We start from the raw sequence: 18,636 nt of genomic DNA on the forward strand, positions 1-18,636 counted from the left end.
CTCTGCCTCTCGGGTTCAAGTGATTCTCCTGCCTCAGCCTCCCAAGTAGCTGGGATTACAGGTGCCCGTCACCAAGGCCGGCAAATTGTTTTTTGTATTTTTAGTAGAGATGGGGTTTTGCCATGTTGGCCAGGCTGGTCTCAAACCCTTGACCTCAGGTGATCCACCCGCCTCGGCCTCCCTAAGTGTTGGGATTACAGGCGTGAGCCACCGCACCTGGCCAGAAAGATGGGTTTTGCTGCTAAAAAAAAAAAAAAATAAGGTCTGGAAGTCACAGTTCTAGTCTACACCCCCACCCCGCTCCATTGTATGCATTGAGACAGTGGGATAGGGAAAAAAAGGGATTTGTCTAAGGCCACAGAGCAAGTTAATAGGTCGGCATAGATCAGTGTTCTCTAGCAAATGTGAACATCACCTGGGTACTTGTTAGAAATGCAGATTATTGGACTCCACTCCTGACTTGAATCAGAAGGGGTGAGAGTGGACAGCAATCTTTGGTTTAGCAAGCCCTTGAAGTGATTCTGATGCACACTGAGGTTTCAGATGCACTGGTATACAGGAAAAAGCTCGCCAAAGACCTGGGTTCCAGACAAGCTCTACCACTTAAGAGGAGCAACCTTGGACAAATCATGCCACAGTTTTTTTCACCTGCAGGGAGATAATATTTGCCTCACATGCTTATAAGGATTGAAACACAATAGATGGGAAAGTGTTGTCTAAAGCATATTATGCTTTGTATGTGTGAGTGGTGTAGGTTCATGCCAGGGTTGATAAACCTTGAAATTGGGACTGAGGTCTCTATATAAATAACCCATTGTCATGCTTTCCCCTGGCCCTCAAAGACTGATCTAAAGATGAGAAGCAGACTACATGAGCTCATTTCTAGTCCAGGTCCAGAGAGTAAGAGCCAAGGGTCATTGTTGGCTGGTGTCCTTCTGGAACCTGGGAGTTCTGAGGCCAGGTTGAAGGGCTTCAGACGGCAGGAGTTGGTGGGTGGGGAGTGGAGCTGTCAGGAAGCAACCTTACTTAGCCTAGTGCCCATGGATGTTTTCTGTCTGATTAGAGATAGACTGATTAGAAAGTCTGAACTGCACACAATTTTCATTTTTTTTTTTATTTTTGGAGACAAGGTCTTGCTGTGTTGCACAGGCTTGAGTGCAGGGGCACAATCATGGGCCACTGCAGCCTCCAGTTACTGGGCTCAAGCAATCCTCCCATCTCAGCCTCCTGAGTAGCTGGGACTACAGGTGTGCACCATGACACCTGGCTAATTTTTGAATTTTTTGTAGAGATGGGGGTCTTCCTATGTTGCTCAGGCTGGTCTCAAACTCCTGGCCTCAAACGCCTGGCCTTAAGTGATTTTCCTGTCTCAGTCTCCAGAGTGCTGGGATTATAGGTGTGAGCCACTGTGCCCAGCCTGAAATGCACACATTTAACTGGGAAACAAGGATAGGGGTCAAGGAAAGGGAGCATAGATTATATTATTATTCAACAACAGTAATTCAGAGAGTCCCCTCTGATAGGTAATTCATCAGTGGCAAATAACATGGTTCCCGTGCCCAAGGAACTCCCTGTTTTGTGGTAGAGACGGTGTGCCAAAGTGAGTGACAAGAGCTAAGAGGTATTGCTCAATATTCCTGCAAGGCCCACTGTGGGGAGGGACTAACAATGGCTTGACCAGGAGGTTGGACATTGCCACTGGATCTTTAAAGGCAAGAGTACTAGTCAGAACAAGGAGTAGAAGGAAGGTCAAAGTCTGGAGAGGCTGAGAAAGCATGGTTGGGGGCACAAGTGCAGGGTACAGGATAATTGGAACATGGTGATGTGAAGGACTTGGTATTACATGAGGCCCGAGGGGAGGTGGAGAGGGATATGACCAGACTAGTTCATTTTCCACCTGAGATTAGGGCAGAATGACTGGACATTTGTTGATTGTCCCTTTTTGGAATTCTAGTAGTTCTTACCACTCTACTTACCCTCATGCTGCCACTGCCCTCCAAGGAAGTCTTAATTTCTTACTCTATTCTCTGAGTGTGCTTCATTCTCCCAATAGAGTGCAAGTTCCCCAAGATGGACTGTTCCTCTTCTGTCTGCCTAGCTTAGTATAGGCCAGACCCCCCCATCCGGTACTCAGTAAGAACTTGATACGTGTATGCCCGAGGAATGTGACAGGAAGAGTAAGAGACAGAAGAGGAAAAAGGTGGGGAGAGACGAGCACTCTTAGTCCCATGGAGGATGATAACAAAAAAAGATTCTCAGATTCACAAATAGCCTCTACCAAAGGCTTGTAGGCTGGGCTCTGCTGCAACCATCATGGCTACCTCTACCTTTAGAATGAGACTGGCCTGGAGTGCGGTGGAGGGTAGGTAGGAGGCTCCAGAGAGAGAACCAACTCCACTATGATAAATGGCTTACTGGCCTGGGAGTCATGAGGCCTGGGCTTCCAGTCCTGCCTTTGCCACTAATTCTGTTCAGCCTTGGTCAAATCTCTTCAGTGCTCTTGGAGCCTCAGTTCATGTACTATACCCTGAAGGGGTTGATGCAGCTGAGCACTCTGAGTGTGAAGTGTAGGATAGGAGGCACCTTTTGGCTCTGATATTCTGGCTGAGACAGCAGATGATGTATCTTTGGCCCTGAGGCTATTCAGGGGAGAAACTATAGGCTGCATACAAAAATTAAGTCTGGGCCCTGGGCCCACCACTTGGCTCTGACTGGTGGGCAAAGGCAGGCCCAGCCCTGCCCTGCAGGGAACACCAGTTCGATTAGCACTTGGAACTGTTAGTCTTCAAAAATTTGAGGACATATACTTACTGTGGTAAAATTCAGATGAACACATTTGGGGAAATCCCTGGCTTTATAGTTTATCCCAATATAAGTCGCAAGGACATAAATCTAATACTTTAGGAGCAAACTAGAGTATATGTATATGTATGTGTGGTATGGCTTTTGTTGTTGTTGGTTTTTGTTTGTTTTTTATTTTTTGTTTGTTTTGTTTTTTGAGATGGAGTCTCTGTCGCCCAGGCTGGAGTGCAGTAGCACAATCTCGGCTTACTGCAACCTCCAACTCCTGGGTTCAAGCAATTCTTCTGCCTCAGCTTCCCGAGTAGCTGGGATTACAGGTGCGTGCCACCACACCCGGCTAATTTTTGTATTTTTAGTAGAGACGGGGTTTCGCCATGTTGGCCAGGCTGGTCTAGAACTCCTGACCTCAGGTGATCCTCCTGCTTTGCCTCCCAAAGTGCTGAGATTACAGGTATGAGACACCACGCCCGGCCCATTGTTGTTGGTATTCTTAAAGAAACAGAGCCATGAGTGGTCAGTAGACAAATAGTTTATGCAGTAAATAACTGGTTACAGTTCATTGTTGTCAGCGATACAGCATTTTCCATCACAATGATAGGTGAAACAAATTAAAACCTCATGAAGTAGTCATAGCACATTCATGCTAGTGAGAGCATATTACAAAGCAATGCACGTGCATTATAGGGGCAGACAAAACTGGGGAAGGGCTATATTTTCACTCACCTCTGGTTAACTTTGTGTATTTTGTCATTGAGACTTACATTATATTTGGGTCAAACAAAAAACCCAAAGAGATTTTATAAAAGTTTACAACCAATAAACAGTATTGTTTAATCCCACAAATGGATAAAGCAAACTACTATAGCTCAACAATACACAAACCAGGACTAAAAATAGTCAATCTATGTATATAGCTAGCTACCATACAATAGATATTGAATATGCTGTCTTTACAAAGGCATTGGCTATTTTAGACAAGCAGATTCCAGAAATACACTTGTTTGTTTCCAATGAGAACTAACTATAGTGCCATTTCAGTTGAAGACTACGCACTCCTCAGTGTCAGACCTGAGGATAAACAAACTAGGGGAAGGCAGAGGAGGGTTAGGAGGGAGACCTGAGCGGACTCGACAGCTCAGCATTACTTTCTCTGTGCAGATCCAGACCTGGTTCACAAAGTAGAACAAAGTGTATTGAAATTTTTGGCCCTCAAAAAGGGCATTTGTACAAAGTCCCATACTTACAGCACAGATAGAATGGTAACTGAGTGCCTCTCAAAATGAATTCTTCTATGTTAGAAGAAAACTCAGGGCCAAAGGTTAATGGAAATCAGTGTTTGAATTACTGTATAAAGATAATTTATTCCAAAATAGAAAAAAATGAATTTTAGAGAAGTATTCTCCTGGAAACTAGCAGGGGGTGGGCAGAGAGAGAGAGAGAGAGAGAGAGAGAGAGAGAGAGAATCATGCTATGTGCTTTATTACTTAGAAGAAGAAAAGTTTCGTAGACCATTTCCATAAGGCATCTGTCATTCTCCCTTCCATACCTGGCACCTTAAGAGAGAGTGCAATGGCTCGATATTACCTTTGAAAAGGCTTCTTTTCCTTTGAGTTGTCTTACAGAAAGGGTGCCCTGGATTGACCATGCCACTCCGGGGTCACACTTCTCCTTTAGATCAAAATGAAAACAACAAAATCACAAAAAGAAGAAAAAAAATCAGAAAAGCTACAAAATTGAAGGCCTCAACAGGCACAGACTTGCTATGAGGTCAGAAAATCAGTGAAATAATTAAAATTACAAAGCACCTCTTGCAAAACACACTGTTTCTTGAAAACCACACAAAACGCTTTGTAGTAACCCCTGCTGAGTGCTTAGAGGTAAGTATCCTGAAGGACACATGCTTAGCCCCATGAAGGAAGCTTGATTTTATTATCAAGGCAGCCGAGGGGGTCCCAATGCTTCTTTGTTACTTGCTGTTTTATAATTACAGACAAAATGGAAAGTCAAGAAGTGCCTAGACCTCAATATAAAGAAAATGTTTCTCTAATAACTAAGAACCATGCTGTATTTATGTATTCATATTTGTATAGCTCCATTTATAGATTCTTGCAGATGAGTCACTAACACTGACACTTTTTATACAAAATCCCTTTTTCAAGGACATATTAAATTTAATAGTCTAAAGAGAACTTATGCAATATAATGCTTGAAATTGTACACGTGATAACTGTGCACTGGTAATAAAGAGGCCTTGAAAAATTGTTTTTGTCTATAAATTACTACTGCCCTTTAGAAATAAAAGCTCCCTCACAACCCCTGAGCTACTTCCCTGTGACACACAGTGCCACAAACCTCATGGTGAAAATTCAGTGCCAAACCTAGCTTAAGATGAGTTTTGTACATTTGTTTCTATACAATCAGGAAAAAAAGAGATACAATTTGTATCAACAAAAGGTCATTTCTGGTTATTTGAGGCATTGCTCCTAGCCGCTTTTGGTTCATACCAAAAAGAAGAATGAGAGGAGGATGACAATCATTTTTAGTAAATCAGAAATACATATGCTGCCTTAAAAGAATTTTCTGTATTGGGAGGAGCTTACACGTTTTCTGAGTACTAAATATGAACATGTTCAAGACGAATTATAGGTGACAAGATTAATCTTGTGCTTCCCTGTAAATTGTACAGCTCGTTGATACTGTGGTGCCATTGATGATTTTGGTAGGAAGATGAACTAACTGGCACATAGGCAGTAGCATCATCTGAGATTGTCAAATACCCTGATTTAGACACAGGTCCAATTGAGAAAGTCCAAGAAGTTGAAGGTATGAAATGGTGTTTGTGTGAAATAGCAAGCACTGCAGTGGCAACTGTCACTCTGTGGACCTACCTGATAGAAAATACTTTTACTCTTTTTCAATATGCTGGGGTATACGAAGATCAAAGGATAGGAGATAGAATGTAAAGCTGTGGTTAACTGAAGTGAAACATTGGTTAAGATGCAGTATTGATCAACTTGGACAGAGACAGAAAGCCAGAAAGCAGCATGCAAGCCATTATCAAACCACCAGAAACAACCCTGACTACAGCCTCACATTCAGAGTGTTTCACAGTAAGAAACATTTATAGGCAGTGTCACACCTTCTCATGAAGAAACAAAAGGCCAAGGCCCGGCCTTCTCAACTTTCATGAAAAAACGATCATAGAAGTTAGCAAGTTCCAGCTCAGGAAATAGTGAGCTGGTCATGGTTCGAAATATTGAAATATACAGTGGATTCAAAAAGGGAATTCATTTAGTGCAGCTTAAAAAAAACAATAAACACCTCTTCTAGAGGCATTTAGCTATGAAGTTTTCCACCCTGAGCAAGATACAAGTTGCACAAATGGTGTCGCCCAAACTGAAAGTCCTGCCTTCTAGTAACTCATCTAACAATTATTTAACAGCAAGTGCACTCTCTTTGCGTGGATTTAAAGTGCATAACTGAGCCAGCTATTAGTAAAGATGCAGTATCCCCTTTTGGAAACTTCCTTCTTCCACATAGAAAATCCCCTGGTTTTGTTTCCTAGAGAAATTCTGTTCCACCAATGATTGACCTTATTACCCAAAGGGTGGACAGGAAGAGAAAGTGGATACATGGCTGTGCACTGTCCTCCATTACATTTCATCCAGTGATGTTGAATACTGCATAGGTTGGAAGTCCAAAGAGCATCCAATAGTCCCTCCTTGAGTGGAGCTTTTTTATTCACCATTTAATGCCACATGTGTTTGGCCATCTCTCCTGGGATAAGGGAAGTGGATTGTGGTAGTAAGTCCCCTGGTCCTTGTCAAACTCTTCTGAGCTTGTGTAGCACACACATACTATGCTTGGAACTTGAGCTTAACCATCAGTTCCTCTGCAGAAGACTGCAACCTGATCCCTGATTTGCTAAGGTGAAGAGACTTGGAAGCTAAGAACTGTTAATAAATGTTGGCAGGTAAAATGTGCAAAGGAAACAGAGCTGCTTTGCTCTGGTGCCTAAGAAAGCAATGTTCAAATATTGCCATATAATTTTCACTCTCATAACTAGTTGAAACTATGAAATGTGACTTAAAATCATCAAGTCAGATTAGTGACCTATACAGCTATAGACGAAAGACTGTAGAGCCTACCCTCTCATTATCACTATATAAAAGGTTATACAGAGATACACACACATCTCAAACCAAATATATATATTCATACATGCAATATAATTGCTAATAATAGATTTAAAATATAGTTCTAGAAGCTTCAATGTGACCCTATAGCTTCGTTAATAAAGATTGAATGATCAGATATCCATGCAATAAAGTATGCATTTACTTTTAAATAGTTTTAAATATTTCTATTAGAAAAAACCTAAAAGGTTAATTCAACATATGATCTGATCCTGATGCTTTTGCTCTCTAAATTGGATATATCATCCATACTTTGTAATATAGAATATGTGACTATGAAAACTCTGGTAGGCTGGGCGTGGTGGCTCACACCTGTAATCCCAGCACTTTAGGAGGCCGAGGCGGGTGGATCACTTGAGGCCAGGAGTTTGAGACCAGCCTGGCCGACATGGTGAAACCCCGTCTCTACTAAAAATACAAAAATTAGCCGGGCATGGTGGTGCATGCCTGTAATCCCAGCTACTTGGGAGGCTGAGGTCATAGAATCGCTTGAACCCTGGAGGCGGAGGTTGCAGTGAGCAGAGATAGTGCCACTCCAGCCTGTGTAACAGAGTAAGACTTTGTCTCAAAAAAAAAAAGGAAAAGAAAAAAAGAAACAAACAAAAAAAAGGAAAACTCTGGTAATGGAATCCTCTGGGGTTTCTTACGTCTAGACCTCTCCCCCTGGGTTTTGTCCTCCATTACCTGCATGGTGCAGTGCAAAGGGGCATAGGACTTGGATTTAGAAGACTTGGGTGTGTGTCTTGACTTAGTCATTTGCTAGCAGTGTGACCCTGGCTAACCACTTAATTTCACTGAGCTTCACCTTCCTTCTCTATAAAAGAGGATGTTAGTAAGACGTACCTCACAGGGTTGTTATGCGCTTAAATGATATAAACACTCTGTAACTTGTAAAGCGCAACACAAATTATTAGTTACTATAATTATTGTGTTAGTGTATTGTTAGTATTAATATTCATATTTGTATAAAGAAATAAGTACTATGTCATATCAACGTGCAGCCCTAAGCTTAGCAACAATCAAGGCTGCCAGTTGCTGGGCATCTGCTGTGTGGGGATTCTTCTCCATCACTGCAAGGACGATGTTAGAAGGGAAAATATTGCAGAGGTTCTTGTAGGTCTGATACTGGTGCTCTGGGATCATATGCTCCCTGGAATCATTGCACATTCCAACCCAAGGATTCCTCCAAAGCTGCTCCATCTTTTCAGGCACGCTCCGTACCATGACTGGCTCATAACATGGTTGCATGAGGCTGTTACTCAAGGGATAGGAGTGGTAGCCATAGGAGTCAGTTGCACAGGGCAGCGGGTCCCAGCTGGCATGCTGTTCCCGGCACAAGGGAGGTCGTCTTTGCCTCACGGGGTTGCTCTCATAGAGGCGGGAGTCAGAAATGCTATCCATCCGAGTCATCACCAGGGCACGGCCTGGCTGGGGGGTTGCCCCAGGATGGATATTGGGAGGCATGGGGTAGTCTGCAGGACAGCTGGAACGTGTTCCAGTTGCTGGGTGCTGGGCATGCAGAGCTAAGTGGGGGACTGACTGTTTGTGGGGGCCTTGCTTAGAATCCTCTGGGCCATAGCTCTGCACTCGTGTTAAGGCTTCATGGTAACCATGAGGAAAAGGCTGAAGTCGGTTCTGGGATGCTGAGCGGTGCAGCTTCAAATTGCCTTCAGGATGGGTATCAGCTACAGCCAAATACACGTTGTTGTAAGAGGAATAGTTGTCATTCCTGGTATGGCTCACACGGCTGTCAGGACAGAGATTAGGATTCCGGGCATATACCCCCCGGTCTACTTCAGCCATGTAATACTCTCGATTATGCATGCTGTTGATGTTCAGTTTGGAGAAGTCACCTAACATTGAATAGTAGCCATGGTCCCCCATGGATTCAAACTTTGGGTATTGCTCAGCATAGCTAATAGGGGTCCCATGGCTGTTGGTAACCAGGATGGGAGGATACTGCATGCTGGCCATATGCTCCAAAGAGGCCTTCTGGTGGGGGAAATGGGAGGATCCTGGTACTGGGCTGCTGGCCGAACGGGTGTTGAGTGCACCCACTGCATGGCTTTTTGGGGGTGGGATTGTGGGAACACTTAGGGCAGTCACAAGCGAGGGGACAGAACTAGCCTCAGGCTTACGGGAAATGGACAGCCATTCCTCAGGCTCCACAGCCACAGACCGGATGCTGGGATCTGATTGGCGCTTGGGGGCCACACGTTTGACCTCTGAGGTTATCTCACCTTTGGCACTAGACATCCCTGTGCCACACTTGGCCAGGGTGCCTTCACTCATAGTTTTCACTGTGGACAGTTTGGCACTGATGCGGAGCTCATCAGCCACCGAACGCTGGGGTTGGTTGGCCCGCTCCGGATGGTAGTATTTGCACTTGTGGCCGTAGGTGCATTTTTTGCCTGAAAAATAATGCCTTGGGGTAAGACTCTCTCTCAGTGATGGAACCCTCCGTGCCAGAAACTGTTGTAACAATCTGGTCACTCAGGTTAGGGTTTTACTGTTTGGGGTAAAGGCAGAAAATTAACTGTCCACAAAGATGAGAGACAGACAACACCAAGGCGGCATCACACACTGTGATGGGAGAGAGAAAGTGGAAAGCTATGGAGAAAATTGCAGCATAAAAGCTAATAGCTGGCTGGATGCAGTGGTTCCTGTCCGTAGTCCTAGCAATTTGGGAGGCTGTGGTGGGTGGATCACTTTAGCCCAGGAGTTCAAGACCAACTTGGGCAACATTGTGAAACCCCATCTGTAAAGAAAAATATAAACAAAATTAGCTGGGCATGGTGGTGTAGGTCTGTAGTCCCAGCTACTCAGGAGGCTGCGGTGAGAGAATTCTTGAGCCTGGAAGGTCAAGGCTGCAGTGAGCCATGATCATGCCACTGCTCTCCAGCCCAGGTGACAGAGCAAGACCCTGTCTCAGAAAAAAAAAAAAAGCTAAAGCTGAGCAGTTGAGCAGTTTTAAGTTTTCGATAATGTACGACTTTGCCTAGGCATAATTTGCATGCTGAAGCAGCATAGAGTAACAGAAAGCAGCACAGTGCAGTGCAAAGAGCACAGGTTTGGAGTCCAGTCAGATCTGAATTTCAATTCCAGCTATGTCCCTTACTAGCTGTGTGACTTTGGTAAGTGACTTTATTTTGTGAGCCTCATTTTCCTCTTCTGTAAACAAAGTTCATCATCATGCCTATATTATAGGGTCATTGTAAAGATTAAATGAGATAATGAATATGAAAGTACTCTGTGACTTAAATGTTAATTGAGGACAAAAACCAAAACGACCCACAAAACAAATGATCATCCAAAAAAACAGACATTCAAAGTAGCCTCAGATCAAGCAGCCCTGTCACAATGTCAGGCACACAAACCTTGTATCAGAGGGACTGGGATAAGAGCGTGAAAACACTCTAGAAAAATATATTTATTAAAAAATGAAAAAAAAAAGGAAAACTGGAAAGGGGCTGGGTGCGTCATGCCTGTAATCTCAGCACTTTCAGAGGCCGAGGTGGATGGATCACTTGAAGTCAGGAGTTTGAGACCAGCTTGGCCAACATGGTGAAACCCCGTCTCTACTAAAAATATAAAAATTAGCTGGGCTTGGCATCGTGCACCTGTAATCCCAGCTACTGGGGAGGCTAAGGCAGGAGAATCACTTTAACCTGGGAGGCGGAGGTTGCAGTGAGCCAAGACTGCACCACTGCACTGCAGCCTAGGTGACAGAGCGAGACTGTCTCAAAACAAACAAACAAACAAAAAAACTGGAAAGGACAGATCTAAAGGAAAGGTTAGTATTAATTGACAGAGGGTGCAGTCACCTGCCTGAGACACAGGTTCATCTTAGGGCCAAACTCAGTTCAGTATTGCCCTTTCTGCTTCCACAGGCCATATAGGTTTCTTCATTTCCCTGCTCCTAGCAACATAGTTCAGGACTTAGGCAGCTAGAGCACATGTGCTATTGTCACAAGTGACAACTGATCTTCCCTTCAATTCTAGCTACCTTTTCCTCATTCAGTTTCTAAAATTTTTCTTTAAATACCTAACGGTGCACATGAAGACACAAACTTTAACTCAAAGACAGTGGACAAGCCAAGATTTCCCATTTGAAAGGGAAACCTGGAAGAGAAAAGTATTCACAGAAGAATCCTTATGCTTCTGGTGGTACAGAACTCAGTTTTGTACATAGGTACTCACCGTAAGGACATGGTTGCTTCTTATGCTCAGGAACAATGGGTCTCTTTCTTAAGAAATTTTCAAGGCTTGGGCCATGGCGTCCTAATGGATCATCTGGAGGCATAAATCTGAAAGCAAGTAAACAAGAGGTGACTGTCTTCCTTTCTGTCCCCTACTCCTTACTAGGAGTTCAGACTTTCATTACCTCTTGCCTGTACCATTGTCACAGCCTTCTAATTGCCCTTCGTGCCTCAAGTCTATCCTCTGCTAATCTAGAAGTTCTCCCCTTTGTTGCCACTTTATCACATAGAAAGGATGATTTTCCCTGTTCATCATTCTTCCATGAACTACATGTTCGAGCCATACTGGCATGTCTGCTGGTTCCACCAACATGCTACCCACTTTCACACCTTCATAACTTTATTCATGATGTCCCCCTCATCTCTCATGCCTAGCAGCCCCCTTTCCTCCATCTGTAAACTTGATCTGAAATGTCATCTCCTCTGGGATGCCTTTTTCTATTACTTCACATAGACAAAGCAATTTTAAAAAAACAACTTTTAACTGTAGCTCTTACAACAAAACACTGTGGTTGTCTCTTTCACTCTTCTACTACACTTTGAGTCCCTTAAGGGTGAGTCCTCTTCTTTATTCATCCTTTTATGTCTGTGGCAACTAGCAAAATGTATGATACACAGTAAGTGTTTGGCAAATGTTTATTAAAGTAAAATCTATTCCTACTGATAACTTGAATATAGGCCTACTGGAAAGAAACGCACTTGTCATTCACAAAAGAATACATCAGCAACCGCTCCTCTATAAACTTCTTCCATTCTGGCTTTTCAACTTGAAGGTCTCGGTAGTTATCATTGGACACAATGATGCCATCAGAATCAAAAGCCAGTTTGACTATGAACCGGTCATCATAGCAGACAACCCTCCTGCCTTGGACTCTTCGGGATGGTGTGAAGACGAGAATCTTTTCCTTCTCCAGTTTTCGTAGAATATCTTGATCTGTCAAAATATGATTATATGCCACAGAGCAGAAATCATCTTTGGAAATTAACAGTATTACCCCAATATTAAAAATGCAAAAGTTGGTACTGGATGAAGATATTATTTATCCTTAGAGGGAAAGTAGGCCCTGTTCCTGGCTATGATATCAATCTGGATTATGACCTCAGGCAAGTCATCTTCCCCTTTGGACTTCAGTCTTCTTTTTGATAAAATGAAGGAACTGGATTCAATGACATCTAAGTTTTAAAAACTACAGGAAGAGTGAGAGTGACACTGATATCTTAGCATTCTTGATGCTTGTTTTGCCCTTTGGCCAAAGCACCAGCTTTTTGGTTGTTGATTTCTAACAGGGAAGTACTGAGGATGTGTCTGCCAGGAGGAAACTAAAGCATCTCTCCTAGGGACTTACATTTTTGGCTTCTGCCTGAGGGAAGGCCAAAACTAGGGTGAAACATTAAGATATAGCAACTGAGTGCTGATCCCCTTTCCTTTTGGTCTACTAGTTGCTGAGGCAAGAAAGCTTGCTGGCTGGGCTCGAGCAGGGCTAGGATCTATTCTCAGATGGAGGCTCAAGAGCCTGTTCAGCAGATGGCAAATAGCTTCACACACAGCTCAGACAGTCATTCATGGGACTTTCTCATTAGGCACATTAGGCAACAGTTGATGCTCAGAAGACTGTTGTAAATGAATGTAGAGACCCCTCTGCCATTAGGAGTGCATCATGACTTTTGAAAACCTTAGGCATTTTTGCTTTCCTGGACTTCTTCCTCCATAAGAAATGTTAAATATTGGCTGGGCATGGTGGCTCATGCCTGTAATCCTAGCACTTTGGGAGGTTGAGGTGGGCAGATAGCTTGAGCCCAGGAGTTCAAGACCAGCTTGGGCAACATGGCAAAACTCAATCTCTACTAAAAATACAAAAATTAGCCAGGCATGGTGGTACACACCTGTAGTCCCAGCTACTCAGGAGGCTGAGGTGGGAGAAAAACCTGAGCCCAGGGAGGTAGAGGCTGCAGTGAGCCATGATCACACCATGGCATTCTAGCCTAGGTGACAGAGTGAGACCCTGTCTCAAACAAATATAAATATTAAAAATTTCATTTTCAATTGCTTTGGTATAAAGTCAAGGATAACCCAGGTAGATACATCATTTTACATGCATTGCTATTATATTCAATTTTTTCTTCTGATGTGAGAAGAAAATAAAATTAAGACATTTCCATGGGACCTTAACAATATCATTGGCCCTAGGTGCCAGACCTACTGTGTCTCATGGATAAGTTGGCTCTGACTGCTGTGGGACTTTTCTCTCTCTCTCTTTTATTCCCTAATTTGCAAACCCCACAATCACTTCTTTGGTACAGAATGAGATCCATTGTCCACCATGGTGTTTTTACTCTCTTGAAAACTTAGTCATGCTCATAACCAGATTCATCTCCCTTTAGTCTGAAGTCTATGGTCAAATAGAAAAGCACTCCTTTTTTAAAAAAACTATATACTTTATCTTTTGCCGAATTGAAGTTTTCTTTATTTAACTGTCAGATGCTACAAAATAATGATGGCTTTCTTTGAATCTTTTTTCAAATATACACTTAATACAAATACTTTAAATATACTTAACAACTTTGAAAAATAAATATCTAAATTGGGACCATCCCCAAACTATCTTTCCAGATTTGCCTCTAGATGAGAAGAAATACCTTATTTGACATAGTACCTGTAATTGGTGCATCAGGGCGGGATTGCTCCTTTCTCCACGCAGGCACAAATACAGTAATATCTTTATGGCCTTTATCTAGAAACCAATCCACTGCAAGTTGTATTCCTCTGCAGGAGAATTCTTCTTTATTCCCATGGCTTTAGGAAGATACAGAATAAGAGGAGAGAAGATTGATAATAGATAGCAAAGAAATACCTAAAGCAGGATTTTTCTTAGTGTCAAGGTATTAATAATAGACATTTACATTCTTTTCTTTCTTTCTCTCTTTCTTTCTTCCTTTCGCTTCTTTTCTTTTCTTTCTTTTTTTTTTTTTTTTTTGTCTCACTTTGTCGCCTAGGCTGGAGTGCAGTGGCACGATCTCAGCTCACTGCAACCTCCACCTCCCAGGTTCAAGGGGTTCTCCTGCTTCCACCTCCTGAGTAGCTGGAACTACAGGTGCGTACCACCATGCCCAGCTAATTTTTGTATTTTTAGTAGAGACAGGGTTTTGCCATTTTGGCCAGGCTTGTCTCGAACTCCTGACCTCAGGTGATCCGCATGCCTTGGCCTCCCAAAGTGCTAGAATTACAGGCATGAGCCACTGTGGCCATACAGGCATGAGCCACTATGACATTTACTTTCTTGATAATGCCAAGTAATATGCTTTTTAAAGAGCAAATCAAGTTATTTTTATTTAATTATTACAAATTTGCCATTAGTATTACAAACTTCATTCAAGGCCACAGATGGTTAGTAACAACTCCCAATTTATTGCAGCCCTGATGGCTATCTCCTATCACTAGTTCCATTTTCTCTCTTCTCTTTCTGTTTCTCCTACCACTTTCTTTTCAAAGATTGCGATATTCACAAAAAATGAAAAAAGTAAAGGTATTACTAGAGGTTTAAAGTTTATATAGAGTATTAATTCGGGATAAGTCCAAACATATATATATTAAGCTTCAAAAATAACATCGACAGCAAAAAAGATATGCACATAAATGCTCACTGAAAATTCTTATTACATATATCCTTTTAATATAATGCACCAACAAAAATCATATTCATGAAAATTTTAAGATGAAGGAAATGCTCGTAATTCTGAAAGAGAAAAGAAAAAATACAGACTATATATAATGTAACACCAATTTTGTAGAAGAAAACCTATGTATAAGCTTAGAAAAAATACGAGAAATAAGTACATCAAAATATTAATAAATATTGTTGTTCTGTGTGAGAGGATTATAAGTGATCTATTTTCTTCCTCTAATTCCAAAATATCCTTAAAAAATCAACTATTTCTGGCCGGGTGCAGCGACTCAGGCCTATAATCCCAGCAGGTTGGGAGGCCAAGGTGGGAGAATTTGCGACCAGCCTCGGCAACATAGCGAGACCACATCTTTATTAAAAAGAAAAAAAAAATTCAAGTATTCTTTCTATAATCAGAACATGATATAAAGGAGAAAAAACTGTCAGAATTACTTATAGGAACAAACATTGTGAAAACTTAAAAAGCCAAACAGAATTCATTTAACTAGAATTTGGAAGAGGGAAAATTTGCAGATAAATTGGGAAAAGGTGCACTAGATTTGTGCCTTGTTTGGCTGTGAAAATTATGATCTCTTAGCGTGGTATCTAGTGCTCTGACATATACATAAACCACACTAAATTATAGTTAATTAAACAGCTTGGATGGAAACAAATGGGCATACGTGTACCAATTCTACTACAATCAAGTGGCTATTGTCTGTTAAGACTGATCAGAAGGAAATAATTGTTTTGTTACAAGGCTAATTAAGACAATGTGATGGGGCTTCTCACTTTTGATTCCTCACCTTCTCACTGGCACTAGCTCACTCAGCTACAACAAAAATGAACTCCAACATATTGTTCCCTTTCGATGAATTCATATATAATATCAGGGGCTTCATCAATTCTTGTACTGCAAGACTTCCCACTGTCTTATCACTCTTGAGGCAAATTGCAAAAATTTATTAAATGCTTTTATTAACATTTCCAAGCATATGCTAATCATGTTTAAAGCTCTCCAGTGAGTACCATAAAGCAATTACACTACTCAACTGAAAGTTGAAAGCACTTAAGAAACAGAAGGAAAATATATTTAGTTGTCAATATACTCCAAGGTAGCCTTAGAGATAACTACCACTAACTTCTAAAAAGTTGAACAATGGGGAAATTATGCAAGAATTATGCTTAAATGGTTAATATTGGATGAACTGTGGAAGAGAAGTTGTTCAGCTGTGAATTTTCCCACTGCTACAGTGCTGGTAAGTATAAAGAATAACAGAACTTGGGAAAATTATCAGAATTGCCATTAGAGGGGATTTGAAGGAAGGGGATGGAATTTCTTCGGCTCTGCAGTACTATGATCTTCTCCCAAAGGGTCTAAGTCCGGAAATAAATGAGAGAGTAAAATTTGCTGTTAGATACTGCAACTTTATATTTTATTTATTTATTTATTTATTTTTTGAGACAGCGTCTTGCTTTGTCACCCAGGCTGGAGTGCAGTGGCACCATTTCGGCTCACTGCAACCTCTGCCTCCCAGGTTCAAGAGATTCTCCTACCTCAGCCTCCCAAGTAGCTGGGATTATAAACACAAGCCAACACGCCCAGTTAATTTTTGTATTTTTAGTAGAGACGGGGTTTCACCAAGTTGCCAAAGCTGATCGTGAACTCCTGACCTTGTGATCCGCCCACCTCAGCCTCCCAAAGTGCTGGGATTACACGCGTGAGCCACCACGCCCAGCCAATTTTATATTTTATACTGCCAAATTCTGTGTTTAAAAATTTTTTTTCAGCCTTGGCAACATAGTGAGACCCTGCCTCTACAAAAAATTAGCTGAGTATAGTGATGCACTCCTGTAGTCCTAGCTACTCGGGAGGCTGAGGCAGGAAGATCACTTGAGTCCAGGAATTTGAGGTTACAGTGAGCTATGATCATGCCCCTGCACTCCAGCCTGGGTGACAGAACAAGGCCCTGTCTCTCTCTCTCTCTCTCTCTCTCTCTCTCTATATATATATATATATATATATAATCGTTAAAAAATGTAATATAGTTATAGTATAAAACGTGGAAAATACATAAAATATAAAGAAAAAAAACCCCAAAATCCAACTGTTTTACTACAATCCAGAGACAAACACTTAATATTTTGATATATTTATATTCTGATATCAATTTCCTAACATACTGAGAATTATGTTAAGAAAAAATGTAAAATGTAACATACCTATAGCATCCTATTAAAATATATTAAAAGTATGCCACTGAAGCATTTCATCAGGCACACCAAATGCCCAATAAGAATCAGATGGCACTTTCAACATTTATCAAGGTGGCAATGAATACCTACACAACCAGCCAAGTATGCAAAGTTTATTGCCCCCCAAACATTTAAGGAATGAATAAATATTTTTTTAAAAAAGAGGAAAATAAAGTAATGCTTTTCAAGTGGCTTGTTTTTGCTTAAACCCATACAATGTCCTTTTGCAATCTATAAACGCTGAAAACCCTAGGACCTGCAAGTCACAGAGTATCTTGGTGACACTACAGTTCACTTTGTCTTTTAAACTGGCTTAGGAACCTCTCATGATCCAGGTTCCCAAGCCAAATTCAGCTTAGCAGATAGGTCATTAGCCCCTCCCTCTGCAATTGTTTTCTCTGGGCTTCAAATATTTGGGCTTCTCCTAGACTTAACAAAGAATATGGTTGCATTTACATTTCAAAGCCTTCATTCCTCTGAAATGGATTTCTCTTCCCAAAAGAGACAGCTCTCAGAATGAATGTACCCTTTAGGATCTTAGCATATATCAATCAGTATGTGGACCACAGGTGCACTACTACTGCAAATGTTAACCAAATGCTGCTAATGGCAAACAAAGCATCATAATTTGTTTGTTTGTTTTTTTTTTTTAGACGGAGTCTCACTCTGTCGCCCAGGCTAGAGTGTAGCGGCACAATCTCAGCTCACTGCAACCTCTGCCTTCTGGGTTCAAGTGATTCTCCTGTACAGGCACACCACCACCACACCTGGCTAATTTTTTATTTTTAGTAGAGATGAGGTTTTGCCTTGTTGGCCAGGCTGGTCTCGAACTCCTGACCTCAAGTGATCCTGCTGCCTCAGCCTCCCAAAGTTCTGGGATTACAGGTGTGAGCCATCAGGCCTGGCCCATAATTTTGTTTTATTTTTGGAGACAGTGTCTCGCTCTGTCACCCAGGGTGGAGTGCAGTGGCGTGATCATGGCTTACTGCAGCCTCAACCTCCCTGGGCTCAAGTGATTCTCCACTTCAGCCTCCCAAGCAGCTGGGACTACAGGCACGCACCCCCACGCCAGGTTATTTTTTGGTATTTGTAGTAGAGATGGGGTTTTGTCATGCTGCTCAGGCTGGTGTTGAACTCCTGGGCTCAAGCAGTCTGCCTGCCTTGGCCTCTCAAAGTGCTAGGATTACAAACGTGAGCCACTGTGCCTGGCCAGCATCATAATTTTAATGCAGGGTCATCCAACAGGCTGAGAAACAACAGACATTAACATGTAGTTTATCTAAGAAATACCAATCTCACCATAAACTTACAGCTAACTAAGGAGGAAAACAAACCTAATTTAGATTAATAGTAATAACAAATCCATAAGTAGACTATAGCACTGAACTTTGAGCATGTGAAATGTGATTGCAGAATAAATGGGACTCATCAGTAATTTACTACTCAGACAAAAGAAAAAGA

The 18,636-nt window shown here is 41.9% G+C and overlaps 1 protein-coding gene across 13 annotated transcripts in view; it reads right to left on the reverse strand.

Annotated features, from left to right (window-relative positions):
• Positions 1-3,313: 3,313 nt before the first annotated feature.
• ZC3H12B (zinc finger CCCH-type containing 12B) overlaps positions 3,314-18,636 on the reverse strand; it is a 423,636-nt gene continuing 408,313 nt past the window's right edge. For 12 of the 13 annotated variants that reach the window (XM_073013621.1, XM_073013617.1, XM_073013610.1 and 9 more), the window contains 4 exons: positions 13,912-14,051; positions 11,957-12,191; positions 11,199-11,305; positions 4,797-9,409 (listed from right to left, as the gene is read on the reverse strand). In XM_073013621.1, the coding sequence (XP_072869722.1) occupies positions 7,989-9,409; positions 11,199-11,305; positions 11,957-12,191; positions 13,912-14,051 (1,903 nt within the window). In that variant the 3' untranslated portion in view covers positions 4,797-7,988. Of the gene's footprint in view, positions 9,410-11,198; positions 11,306-11,956; positions 12,192-13,911; positions 14,052-18,636 lie in introns of all 13 variants that reach the window. The other variant, XM_037994695.2, reaches the window with a different exon arrangement.

Source organism: Chlorocebus sabaeus, chromosome X (assembly GCF_047675955.1).
Source record: "Chlorocebus sabaeus isolate Y175 chromosome X, mChlSab1.0.hap1, whole genome shotgun sequence".
NCBI classification, from domain to species: Eukaryota; Metazoa; Chordata; class Mammalia; order Primates; family Cercopithecidae; genus Chlorocebus; species Chlorocebus sabaeus.